The 13,938-nt window shown below is 40.0% G+C and overlaps 2 protein-coding genes across 7 annotated transcripts in view; one reads left to right on the top strand and one right to left on the bottom strand.

The window, feature by feature from the left end:
• LOC5505596 (arylsulfatase B) overlaps window positions 1–6,159 on the top strand; it is a 17,416-nt gene extending 11,257 nt beyond the window's left edge. For 2 of the 3 annotated variants that reach the window (XM_048728873.1, XM_048728875.1), the window contains 2 exons: window positions 1–361; window positions 3,234–6,159. The exon at window positions 1–361 is cut by the window's left edge and continues 145 nt beyond it. In XM_048728873.1, the coding sequence (XP_048584830.1) occupies window positions 1–361; window positions 3,234–4,258 (1,386 nt within the window). In that variant the 3' untranslated portion in view covers window positions 4,259–6,159. The remainder of the gene's footprint in view (window positions 362–3,233) is intronic. The other variant, XM_048728874.1, reaches the window with a different exon arrangement.
• The window catches only part of LOC5503354 (deleted in malignant brain tumors 1 protein), a 30,140-nt gene continuing 21,004 nt past the window's right edge, over window positions 4,803–13,938 (bottom strand). For 3 of the 4 annotated variants that reach the window (XM_048728868.1, XM_048728870.1, XM_048728869.1), the window contains 5 exons: window positions 12,799–13,113; window positions 12,272–12,352; window positions 11,884–12,186; window positions 7,414–7,719; window positions 4,803–5,868 (listed from right to left, as the gene is read on the bottom strand). In XM_048728868.1, coding sequence (XP_048584825.1) covers window positions 5,615–5,868; window positions 7,414–7,719; window positions 11,884–12,186; window positions 12,272–12,352; window positions 12,799–13,113 — 1,259 coding nt within the window. In that variant the 3' untranslated portion in view covers window positions 4,803–5,614. Of the gene's footprint in view, window positions 5,869–7,413; window positions 7,809–11,883; window positions 12,187–12,271; window positions 12,353–12,798; window positions 13,114–13,938 lie in introns of those variants that run through there. The other variant, XM_048728871.1, reaches the window with a different exon arrangement.

The following is a 13,938-nucleotide window of genomic DNA, read 5'->3' as shown; positions in this document are numbered from 1 at the left end:
CCAACCTTCTACCAGCTAGGCGGAGGGGACACCGAGCAACTCGAGAGGGTGATAGATGGTGTGAGCGTCTGGGATACCATATCAGAAGGGAATCCCTCCCCAAGGACCGAAGTCTTACATAATGTAGATCCTATCCGAAAGTTCGCGGCGATAAGAGTAAAAAACTATAAGCTGATATTTAACCAAGATGCCGTGCATAAGACGGAGTGGTTTCCACGCTACGAGCAGACGTCGGAGCCGAAGATGGATGACTTGTCTGAACGACTGCCTGGTGCTGTGATAGAGTGTGGAAAGTGGAATCACAAGACGGGCAAGGAGTGCGTGACAGACGAGTTTCCATGTCTCTTTGATCTCGACTCAGGTGAGAAAGATTGATCCCAGAATAGCGACGCAAGAGTGACCGTTAAGCATGTTGGTTCCATTTGAATTTGGTGACGCAAATTAAGCTATTTCTCCTGTTTTTCCGTTCGGATAAGGCGTACTACATTAACCTAAATCAAAAGGATGTAACCCTCCCCCCTCGGAGATTTTGGAAGACACATATCATCTGAAAGCCCTTTCCATAGTGATTGTTGGAATTCAGATAGGTCAGATAGATGAGATGCTTCTGGATATGAACACAACTTTTATTTTCCACTTGTCGATATTCACGGGTTAAGTTCTACACAAGTTTCAACTTCAAAATTATCACGAATTACCACGAGATTCGCTGAAATAAACAAATACTGAAGATGAAAATTATGGCAATTTCCGCTAATTATACAAACGCATGATACTTACACGGGTGCGGAATCCATCCAAAAACAAATCCATACAATATTCATTAGATTTCAGGTCAAAAACTCCAATAAAAAACTCCAGGAAATTCTCGACGAACTGAAAACGTTTTGCACGAGGCTATGCGACCGCGCAAAGCTCGGAACCAGGCCTCTAACACAGGGAGCCCGGATAATGGCGACAACATCCCGCCCCCCATGAACTCCTGCGGAGGAGGTTCATAACTATAAACGTATTGTCATAACGCTAATGTCCGTTCTATATTACACTATCTACGTCTGTCCCTTGAGTCTCCAATCCGATCCGTATCTAGACATCCTCATCCTCGGCTTCCAGCAGACACAACTTGGTTACCGGGCGCTTGTAGGTCGTCCCTTTACCGCGCACCTCTGCACTCCTTACCAATCCATCCACGCCAGGAAACACATTAATCACGCGCGCAAGAGGCCAGTTGTTTCGTCCAACGTTGTCGTCCGCAACGAGCACTATATCTCCGACGTGTAGGTTTCGCTGTTTCCTGTTCCACTTGCTTCGAACTTGCAAGGAAGGAATGTACTCTTTCAACCAGCGACGCCAGTAGTGGTTAGCAAGTAATTGCGCTTGTCTCCACCGCTTCCGACTGTACTTATCTGCCCGTTCATCCGTATCCGTAGGAAGATTCATCGTAGGTCGCACGTTCAGAAAGTGATTGGGCGTAAGAGGATCCTCATCATCAGGATTCTCTGGATTCCGGGTTAGCGGTCTTGAATTCGCGATACGTTCTGCCTCAGTAAACACGGTGGTCAGCACTTCATCGTTGAGGGGGTTCTTCCCCAGGATCGCCTTCAGACTTCGCTTGACGACTCTCACCATCCTCTCCCACACGCCTGACATGTGGGTGGCTCCAGGTGGATTAAAGATCCACTTGCATCCTTTCGCAGAACACTCACGTCCGATCTTGTCATGATCCATTCCTTCCAGATGTTCACGTATCTCCCGATCAGCTCCCACAAAATTGGACCCGTTATCCGACCACAGTTCCACAACATGGCCCCTGCGATTCAGGAACCTCATCAGAGCGAGTATGAAATCATCCGTCTCTAGCGACTTAGCTAACTCGAGATGAACTGCTCGGGAGTTCATGCAAACAAAGATAGCTCCCCAGCGCTTCTCAGTCACTCTTCCTCTTCCCTGCTTAACATATAGCGGTCCAAAATAGTCAATACCTGTATACGTAAAGGGTGGCTCGTAAGGGATCATCCGAATTCTAGGTAGATCTCCCATCTCTTGCTTCAAAGTAGTTCTTCTTTGCTTGCGACAATGAATGCATCTTCCAAGAACAGCCTTGATGGCCACTCTCGCTTTCACAATCCAAAACTGCTCTCTCAGCAGGGATAGTACTTGTTCCACGCCACAATGACCGTTGCTTTCGTGTAGGTGGCGGATCAAGATAGTAGTGATATGACTCTGTTTCGGCAATAACATGGGATTCTTGGCATCATCACTCATCGGTGCCATCGAGATCCTTCCTCCAACTCTCATTACTTCATCGCCTTTCATGACCGGCTTAAGCTTCAAGATAGAATCCATCCAAAAACAAATCCATACAATATTCATTAGATTTCAGGTCAAAAACTCCAATAAAAAACTCCAGGAAATTCTCGACGAACTGAAAACGTTTTGCACGAGGCTATGCGACCGCGCAAAGCTCGGAACCAGGCCTCTAACACAGGGAGCCCGGATAATGGCGACAACAGTGATTCCAAAAATATATGTTTACGCTTCAAAAAGCTCTGGGTGTGGCCGTACGGCGTGGTTGTTCATTCCAGTTAAAAACCACAGGGCACCCACGTCGAATTTTTTTGAAAAAAATTGTTTAACTGAACTAATATTTAGAAAAAGTAAACCAAAAATTACATTTTTGCATCTAAGCATTAGCGTCAAGTATTTAAGTAGTAGCGTCAAGTATTATATTTCACCAAATTTGAAGTTTTGTAAAATGCAGACTCTGCATTCGATTGAATCGAATTGCGTTAATAATAATATTATTGCTTTTAATAATCTGTGTAATTCTCTTACACACTTTATTGTAAGCTGTGTAATTCTGTTACAATTTTTATATACCCTGAAATTTAATAACATTCTTAAGAACATTCTTCAAAAATAAGAACGGCCCACTGGCCCGACCTCAACTGAAAATTTGACGTTCTTATAAAACAAAAGAGTTTATTTACTTGGCGCGCGCACATGGCGTTATTCTATATTTTCGTTATATGCCCAGATATGTATATATAGCACAAAAGAAGGCTTGAAATTAATTTGCAAATCTCAGTCGCCATCAAAAGCTTGTCACCAGGCCACCACGAAGTTTTTATATCAAATTACCACAGCAGCGGGGAACTGGCAGCCGTTTTTAACATTTCGGCTACTATCAAGGATGCAAATCTTTGAATTAAATTGTTAATATTGTTTTGCAGATCCATGTGAATACAACAATATAGCAGAAGATAACTTACCGATTGTCCGAAGGCTGCTAAAACGATTAACAAAACACCAGAAGAAGGCTCGGCCCGTGTGGTTCCCTGAGCGTGACCCTGAGGCGAACCCAGCGAACTTGGACGGCTTCTGGGGGCCGTGGAAAGAGAACCCCTCCAACCAGGACATCCTCCGTGATGCCGTTGAAAAGGCCTCACATTTTCTCAAGGATAACTCTTTCGGGAGATGTCTAAACAGTACAGACAGAGAAGGAGTTTATCGCGGGGATGGAGACATTGAGAAACTGCTATGCAAAGTGCTAAAGCAATCGAAGCTTGGAGACATTGGTAAGAGTAAGAAAGAACATATAGCTAAGGACGATAAACAGCAAATTTATCGCAACATACAGAAGCTGTACAGAGGAATGAGTAGAAAAACCCACAATAAAAATCTGGACGGAACAAAGAAGGGGAAGCATATTCATGAGATCCGAAGAGTCAGAAGAGAAGTACAACGACCCAAAAGATGGGAAAGCGACGAGAGATCTCGGAACCCACATGGCCAAGAAGCAGCCAGTGCTAGACGCATGGTGTCGCATGCTGACGAGGGAGGCACTGTTCCTGGTACGACAGGACTGAGACTAGATTCAATAGATTCAAGGGCTTCTTCACAGACTGGTGCAGCCGTGCGACGAATTCTCAAACAGAACATAATACGCAAGCATGACCAAGACTTGAATCAACGCAGCAAAAGGCAAAAGAGAATAGCAGATGACTACGACTATGATTATGACTTCGCGCTTGGCTACGGGCTAGGCATGCTTGGGGACACTCTTCCAGAAAACGCAAAAAGTGATGATGTAACAAAGCGGGACAGCATTCCAGAGACTAAATCGCAACTTTACAAGAAATCAAAAACAGCTAAGGCGAGAGGGAAGGGTAAATTTAAATCCTCTAAAAGGTCGGAAATACCGAATGTTAAAAAGGATGATATCTTGTCGGCATTGGACCGGTTATTCAGAGAGTAAAAGCTTTAGATAAAGTACTATTTAAAACACGAGAAGTGTTTTCGCGGATATAAAGTCTTATTTTAGACTGTATATCCGCGAAAACACGATCTTCGAGTGTTTTGAATGGCTTCAAAACGTTATTAATATTCAGTAGTTATTTTTGCCTTTGCCCAATCGCGATGCAAAATATATTTAATAGCTTCTATTGACCTTTTTCCTTTGTACATGGTAGTTTAAAAAAAATAATGCTTCAAAAATTCGTTGTGTAAAGCCTTTCTTCGAGCATTAATTAAACTCTTGTTGAGTCGGTTTAATAACGCAAAAATGCCTCCTAAAAGAGCATTTCGACCAGCAAAAACTGTAGAGGAGAAAGCAACTTTATTTGAGAACTTTGTTTCTCTAATTCCCTCTCCACACTTTTAGAATGAAGAGGAGATAATGTGGTATAAAACCTCGTGACTAAATCCCGTCATCTGATTGGGTAAAATGGCTATTGGATATTAATGTGTTTTTGAATAGTAGGAATAAAACTAAAGAGATTCATAACATTTTTCAAGAAAAATAGTCTGTCATGTCTTTTTTTAATTAAAAATATAAGATAAAATCACAATTCTTTTCTTCGTGCTATTAAATCCTTGCAAATCTTTAGAGACTTTATCTTCTGAGCGGAGGTGCTAATATTAGAATATTGTCATATTTGCTAAGTTCTGGGCTATTTTGTATTACCCACAAACCTATAAAAGGAAATGGGAATTAACTTTTGAAACGCCAACTTTGAACAGATGAACCATTAGAGCCATCTAAAAATTACTCTGGGCTTGAACAGCTGTCAGACTGCAATCAAATCTTTCCAACTACCATAGACAAGGGTATTGTCGATCCATATTCCTAAGAAATTCAATTGGCTCTCCCCAAAATCCTACCGTCCCATACTGTTTACCCATTGCGAGTTACCGTGAACTTCCGTTTGCTACAATAGATATAAAACAAAAATCATCTAAAGAATAGGAAACTGTTCACAAGAAAAAAAGAGACGACTACATCTAGAATCTTATTAAGGATCAATACCGTAATAGTCGTGATCATAACCAGAAAAATAGATATAATGCACCAAAAATAGGTATTCCACTCTGCCTAAGGGCCGAACACCAATCGGTGCATTAAGGTTAAGTTCAAACGTCGTATTATCCATGAGCCGTATCCATTGCAAATATATCGAGTCGATTGGTTCATCTTCATTTGTATCGAGTCCATTGTTTCATCTTCCACGGCTTGTGGATAATACGTTTGAACTTAGCCTTAATGTTATAAATTTCCTCAATGAGACACAATCATTTTATCATGCAGACTTGTAGCCTTTGCCTTGGAGCCTTGTCATGTCATATCCTCTGCTAGGGGATTTGATTCTCCTTTAACCTGCTCACTGATTCTTCTTACATCGTGTAGCTCCATTGGGCTGTCTTCTTGATTCAACTCACAGCCCTCGTTATTATCTTCTTTCGCTCGTCGGTTGCATATTAAAGCAAGCATAACTGATGTTATGGACAAAATCATCATTGCAACCAACGGGAACACAATTTCTATATTAAACATTGGCAGCTTCTTGGGAGGATTTGTGCGTTTTTTACCTGGAGACCAAAATACAACGCATAGAGAATGAAAAAAAAATATTAGTGCTCTAATACATTTAGCGATAAAATCAATCAGTTGAAATACTGTATGTTCTCACAGCAACTATTAGTTAAACCTGTATATAGCGTATAACTGATCTCAAAATGGTACATTGGACAATTATGGCCATGATATGGTATTAAGTGGGCAATTGACATGATGTATGATAAATCATATAAACTATGACAAGACCATTGAACACTTTGTATGATATAGTGGACAATTGAAAATTTGTATGATATAGTGAACTATTGAACACTTGTATGTTATAGTGAACAATTGAACACTTGTGTGATATAGTGAACAATTGAACACGTGTATGATATAGTGGACAATTGAACACTTGTATGTTATAGTGAACAATTGAACACTTGTGTGATATAGTGAACAATTGAACACGTATATGATATAGTGAACAATTGAACACTTGTATGATATAGTGGACAATTGAACACTTGTGTGATACAGTGAACAATTGAACACTTGTATGTTATAGTGAACAATTGAACACTTGTATGATAAAGTGGACAATTGAACACTTGTGTGATACAGTGGACCATTGAACACGTGTATGATATAGTGAACAACTGAACACTTGTATGATATAGTGGACAATTGAACACTTGTGTGATACAGTGAACAATTGAAAACTTGTATGTTATAGTGAACAATTGAACACTTGTGTGATATAGTGAACAATTGAACACGTGTATGATATAGTGAACAATTGAACACTTGTATGATATAGTGGACAATTGAACACTTGTGTGATACAGTGAACAATTGAACACTTGTATGTTATAGTGAACAATTGAACACTTGTATGATATAGTGAACAATTGAACACTTGTGTGATACAGTGAACAATTGAACACTTGTATGATATAGTGAACAACTGAACACTTGTATGATATAGTGAACAATTGAACACTTGTATGATATAGTGAACAACTGAACACTTGTATGATATAGTGGACAACTGAACACTTGTATGGTATAGTGAACAATTGAACACTTGTATGATATAGTGGACAATTGAACACTTGTGTGATACAGTGGACAATTGAACACTTGTATGGTATAGTAGACAATTGAACATTTGTGTGATATAGTGAACAATTGAACACTTGTATGACATAGTGAACAACTTAACACTTTGTGATATAGTGGACAATTGAACACTTGTATGACATGGTGAACAATTGAGAACTTTTTAGAGTATATGTCCAACTAACTTTTCAGCAAAAAAAACAAATTGCTTTATTTTATTATTGCAAGAGATTGACGTTAAATGTTTTGAGACCCTATCATTGTACAGTTGCTGTATCTTTTTTGCTGTAGAGAACTTTTCTCTGACAAATTAGCATCAAATTTAAAAAGGTAGCATTGATTGTTTTGCTTGCTGCTCGCTCTTAGAGTTATTTCTCCTAAGCTTTAAATCTGTTTCAGTTTATTTAGTTTCATTTTTCAAAGCCTAAAAATAGCGAGCCAAAGACTCTTACCTGAAGTTTTATCAACAGAGAAGATCACCGATTCGCTGTAGGGCCCAGTTCCCTTGCTCGTAAACCCGGCCACGCGGACCTCATAAGATGGACCTTTCGCGAGGTCGAGCAAAACAAAGTCCCGGATGTCAGGTCCTGTGGTTTCTTCCGTCCGTGTAACTAGAGATTCATCTAGCTTGTTATATGTCACGTGATAGCCTCTTAGCACGCCATTGACACGTGATTGTGGGATAGGCAGCCATGTGACCTTGACGCTTCTTAGGGAAATAACGGCGACCCTTGTGATCTCTGGAGCAGCGCTAGGAACTGAAAGCAGAAAGGAGCAGATGGACTTGGGTTTTACCGCCACTGGTCATAAGACAACCGCTCTTTGCAAAGTGTTGTTATCTCCTTTCCTTAAAAAATGTGCACAATAAAAAAAAAATAAAACATAAGATGTTTCGCGCGTGAAAAGCACATACTGATTTTAGAATACAATACTACAAACTATTTTCCTATGCGACAACTGAATAATTCTACAGTCTATTGACTTAACGGGCGTTTTACACTGTAAATCCAACAACTAACATAAAACTGGTGTTGGTAGTTTTTCGGTCATTTCCCAGCCGTTTCTGGCCTCTAGAGAAACCTTACTCTATGATGACTATAAAGACGACACCTAGGGAATGGGAATAAAAAAAGAAGAACGAAAATCAAAGACGGTAAATTTCAAAGCCGACAATAAAAACTGAAAATGGATGTTCAAGTCTGTGCATAACTAAGATAAGTAAGAGTAAAATGCTGATACTAGAAATAAAAAAGATGGGAATTGAATCCCGCGAGCCTGATAACCTAGTTTCAATCTGTTATTTGTGTTCTCATGGCATAATCTGTCCCAGTTAGAGGCTAAGGCTTCTATTCAGAATCATTCCCAGCTTTTCCCTCCTTAAGTCCCTCCAGCAGTTGTTTCATCTCACTCTAAAGTTCGCAGTTCTACATGGACTCGGACACGAAACGCTCGTAATCTTATTGATATTCAACAGTCCCAGCTAGAGATGAACAACCCTCAGCACCTTCACCGAACATATAACTTTTCGATGATGAACAATGTAAGGCAACCCATCCCTGTTCTTGCCAATAACTATCCAGCAAATGATAAACTGGTGGAGTCTCAATCTAAACGAAAATCGGTGAGATCAAGTAATTTAATCCCGATCCCTATTGTCAATACCAACAAAGATAATATAAACAAAAAGATCAGACTGCGTCTGTCTCACCTTAATGTTAGATCAGCAAATAATAAAGCTCCAATTATAAAAGACTTTACGGTGGAAAATGCCATAGATATATTGGCAATCACGGAGACGTGGTTTAAGAATGGTGATTACAATTCTGTCGAAATGGGTGCCCTTTGTCCTACAGGATACCGTTTTCTTCACAGCCCAAGGCTAAATGCAAGAGGTGGTGGTGTTGCACTGCTCTTTAAAGATCGTCTTGAAATCAACAGCCGGATTTGTGAACAGTTCAACACGTTCGAGTCCATGGATGTGCGGCTTCGTGATTCTGTCCAGCTCAGGATTTTTGTTGTCTACAGACCACCTGAATCCACATACACATTGTTTTTTTATGAGTTCTCTCGATTACTGAAGCAGGTTCTCGCTGAGTCTAATGGTCAACTGTTGTTCATTGGTGATTTCAATCTCCATATGGATGATGCTAATGACAGATATGCTAAAAAGTTTTCCAACATATTAGATGCATTTGACCTAAAGCAGCACGTCAAAGGCATAACGCATAAAGATGGCCACACCTTAGACCTTGTAATAACTAGGTCTGATGATGACATCATCAAAGGGATTTCTGTCCGGAACCCGATGATTTCTGACCACCATGCCATACACTGTGAACTTGACCTTTGCAAACCACAGTTTGCGAAGAAAGTCGTGAATTTCAGAAAGCTTCGATCGGTTGACATAGACCAACTTTCTTCTCTGAACTTCTCAACTCTGAACTTTTTCAAAACCAACAAGTGAATATTAATAACCTGGTTATAAAGTATGACAACACCCTTAAGGAACTGTTAGACAAGCATGCCCCACTAAAGGCGAAACTTGTTACCATTCGCTTAAAAGCTGCCTGGCATACACCCGAGGTCTCTGAGGAAAAGAGAAAGAGACGGCGCTTAGAGAGGAAATGGGTTTCCACTGGTCTTCCAACTGACCGTGCTAATTATGCTTACCAGTGTGGGGTAGTCAATAATCTTATTGATTCACTAAAGACCTCATACTACACATCGATCATACAGGAGCATTCTTTGGATCAAAAGGTTCTTTTCAAAACCATTAACAAACTTCTTGAGAAGAAGTCAGTTCAATATTACCCAGTTGCATCCTCTATTGAGGTGTTAGCCAACAACTTTGCTGATTTCTTTAATGAAAAAATATCTAAAATCCATCTAGATCTAATGGAACAGCAAACCATGGTTGGCCCCAACCCTTATTGTGACCATACGTGTACAGTGGAAATGAGTGAATTTGATGTAATTTCAGAAGATGATGTTAAGATCCTAGCTCACAAGCCTATTTTGAAGTCTTGTAATCTTGATCCTTTGCCGGCCTCCCTCTTATAGGGATGCTTTAGTACACTCCTTCCTATAATAACCAGGATTGTTAATGCCTCGCTTTCATCAGGTGTAATGCCTGACCCAATGAAAGTTGCTGAACTTCACCCTTCATTGAAAAAGCACAATGCCAATCACCTACTTTACCCTAACTTTCGTCCAGCCTCTAACCTACCGATGGTTTCTAAGGTGATCGAAAAAGCTGTCGCTGAACAATTGACAAAGCATATAGTTAGCAATAATCTGGATGTTTCCCTCCAATCTTCTTATAAGAAATTCCATTCCACGGAGACAGCTCTTATTAAGGTGCAGAATGACATCTTATGTGCCATTGATGGTGGAAACTCGGTATTGATGCTACTGCTTGACCTGTCGGCGGCATTTGATACCGTTGATCATTCCATTCTTCTTTCACGTCTCTCATTGAGTTATGGCCTGACTGGCAATGTTCTCGCTTGGTTCCGCTCATACCTTACATCCCGCAAACTGTATGTACGGGTTGAGGACTGCAAGTCATCTTTGCGTAGCCTGGAACGAGGTGTTTCTCAGAGCTCTGTCCTAGGCCCGCTACTCTATCTTGCCTATACTTCGCCCATTGCTCAGATCATAGCACGACACGGCATTCTATACCACCTTTATGCGGATGATTCACAACTTTACGTTTCTTTTCGAGGTAATTCACAAGATGAACTTTTGATGGCTAAAACTAAAGTTGAATGTTGTGTTCATGAGATCAATGCCTGGATGGTGCATAATGGGCTAAAACTAAATCATGATAAATCAGAACTTATTCTTTTTTCCTCCAAGTTCTGTCCTGCCCCAAGTCTTGAACATGTAAAGGTGATTGATGAAATCATCAAACCTGCCTCCGCTGCACGGAATCTGGGAGTAATTCTTGATAAGTACCTTTCTTTTGAAGATCATCTCAAAACGGTAAATCTTCTTTAAATCTTGTAAATCTGCAAGATTTCACCTCAGAAATATTGGCAAAATTAGGAAGTACCTTGACAAGAATTCCACAGAAATACTTATACATGCCTTTATCAGTTCAAAACTAGACTATTGCAATTCCCTCCTTTATGGATTACCTGACTACCAAATTCATAAATTACAACTTATTCAAAACACAGCTGCTCGTATTATCAGCTTAACAAAAAAGACTGAGCATGTAACACCTATCCTGCAAGATCTCCACTGGTTACCAGTAAAGTACCGGATATATTTTAAAGTTTTACTGACTGTTTTTAAATCTCTCAATGAAATGGCTCCACCATATATTAAAGATCTATGCAAGTACAAAACTCATTCCCGATCACTACGGTCTGTTTCTCAACAATACTTTCAGGTCAAACGGGGCAATTTGAAGACCTATGGTGACCGCGCTTTTTCGATTGCGGCTCCTAAACTATGGAATGAGTTGCCATTTCACTTAAGGACAATTCAAAATCTAAATACTTTCAAGCAATGCCTTAAGACTCACCTTTTTAAGGAGGATTTAATTTATAATTAGTTTAAAATTCTTTTTTTTAATTTTACTGTTAATTATACATTACATATATATATTAAATATATAATATATATATAATATATATATATATATAATATATATATATATATATATATATATATATATATATATTAATTATAATATCGATTTTTATAAATGTAACATTTCCTATTAGACACAATGTATTTTCAGGGTGATTTTTAATTCTTAATTGTGTAATGTTTATTTAATTGATATATTATTGTAAAGTGCCTAGGGCAATTATTGATGAGGCGCTATATAAATGCCGATATTATTATTATTATTATCTTAATTCAAAACCCTTGATGTCTTACGGACCGAAATTAAGTGTCGTCGAACTTACCGGATTCCTCCGTTCTAAAAAGATCAGAGGCAGGTCCAGGCGAGCCGACATGACCATCAGCGGTAATCCGACGCACGCGCACACGATACCATGTGTACGGCTGCAGCTCCAGTAAAGTTGCCATAGTATCTGTGACGTCACACGTTGATTGCGCATGACTCTTGTAGCAGAACCCGCCGTTCCAGATGACGTCCGATTTGCTCTGTACCTCAACTCGATAGAGAGAGCTTGGAACAGCGCGAGCTGACCAGCGAACTGTTAACGAGATGACTGTTTGGGAGACGAGCTCAGGTTTTCCGATACCTCGGTAGTAAAACATATGACCATGTCATTAAGCTATGCTTTATTTAAAATTCTTTAAGATCAGACAACCCTTGCCTACGCTTACCGTGAGTTGCAGCTGTTGTCATTACGGCAGCAGTTGGCGCCGATGAAGTTGTTTGAGCTGTTGTTTGAGCTGGGGAGGGTGCTGATAAAGGACAAGAAAAACTTGTTTAAAAAAAACTTTTTACACGAATCTTTAGAAGGTAAGCAGCAGAAAACGACTGATTACAGAAAAAAACGTAAGCCTTGCCAAGAGAATATAACATTTGTTCTTCGTCTTTGAAAAAAATGAATTTCAATTTTCAAATCAATGTAGAATACACGAAATTTATTTCATTTTAAATCTGTTTTGGGACATCTTAATTCGTCTACTAGTGCTGAAATTCTATTGCAGTATCAATGCAAGCAGTCTCCCTTCTAGCATCTGTAGCGCCAGTGGGCCTCTATTAGCAGATTTAAACCACGAGATTATTTGACTAACGGTCGAAACGCAACACTAAACACACTAGTAGTAGAGTTAATGCTTGCAGACTCTCCTGGCCCCCTGCGTCCCATACCCCTAGCATGTCTGAATACGTGTGTCTCTGTTACCTGTTGAAGCACATGTGAGCCAGGCAAAGAATTCTTCTCCTGTACTGGAGTAGCGGTATTCATGCATGCATTCCGCCAATAATTCCTCTTGACCAGTGCACGTCAAGTTCGAGATAATGTTTGCGTAGTATTCAGCTTCTTCTTTAGGGACGAAATTGACCGCATGTGAGTGGTACAGCTGATGGCATGTGAGGTTGGCTGCAAACCACGTGAAGGCGCTGGAGTTTATTCTTGCCCATTCGAAGTCAATCAACAATTCCACAAAGCCTGTTTGAGTTCTTGTCACATCGCCATTTCCATTCACCAAACGAACTCCTTTCATAGAAGACACAGATAAGAGGTAGAAGTAAACAAGTTAAACAAAATTCTTAATTAGGAATTGGTTAGATTGGTTACAATCCGTTTTTTAATAGCTTTATTGGACAATAACTGTAATATACAAAATAGATTCCCTATGTGGCCATGAGTAAACGGGCACTAGGCCCATGCATGACGCACCGCCAAGTTAGGGACTGTGCAATAAATATCGGGAGGGGGAGGCTGTAAAACCAGAGGGGGGGCAATAAATTAAAATGTTGCTAAGATGAGGGTGTCAAAATTAACTTTTTCGAATAAGAGGGGGGGGGCTTCGCATAAGGGGGGGGCTTACTTAAGTTGACATCAAAATGTTTGTTTTGTATCCAGCGTTATTAAAATTTTGGAGCGCTTCGCTTCGGGCACCCGTAAGCATCCATAATCTAGCGGTCACTCCAAGACGACAAAAGGATAAGATTTGTCACGCATGAAGGGGAGGTATTCCGGGTATTCCTTGGTGTTACGGAGAGCTTTGTTTTTGGTGCTCAAGGCCTTTGTACTCTATTTCATTGTCTCGTTCTAAGGTCTTTGTTTTTGGCTTTTGTTCCATTGTGTTTTTGGTGCTGGTGCTCCGTAACATCAAGAAACTACCAGTATTTCATAGATGATTCTCCAATGAAACGCTTTGCGCTTGTAGGTCCTTGTTTATAGGTAAGATATAATTTTTCAACAACCGTTTTCCGGACATTTGGCGGTCTAGTCGATCTAAGCTATACTGTGCTGATGTTTATCCACATGCCGAAGTAGAATGCATTGGGAAGCAAGTGACTTTATTAAGAATGTAGG

This window comes from Nematostella vectensis, chromosome 6 (assembly GCF_932526225.1).
Source record: "Nematostella vectensis chromosome 6, jaNemVect1.1, whole genome shotgun sequence".
Taxonomy (NCBI): Eukaryota; Metazoa; Cnidaria; class Anthozoa; order Actiniaria; family Edwardsiidae; genus Nematostella; species Nematostella vectensis.
The sequence above is the reverse complement of the archived record's forward strand: the minus strand, read 5'-3'. Positions and strand labels throughout refer to the sequence as shown.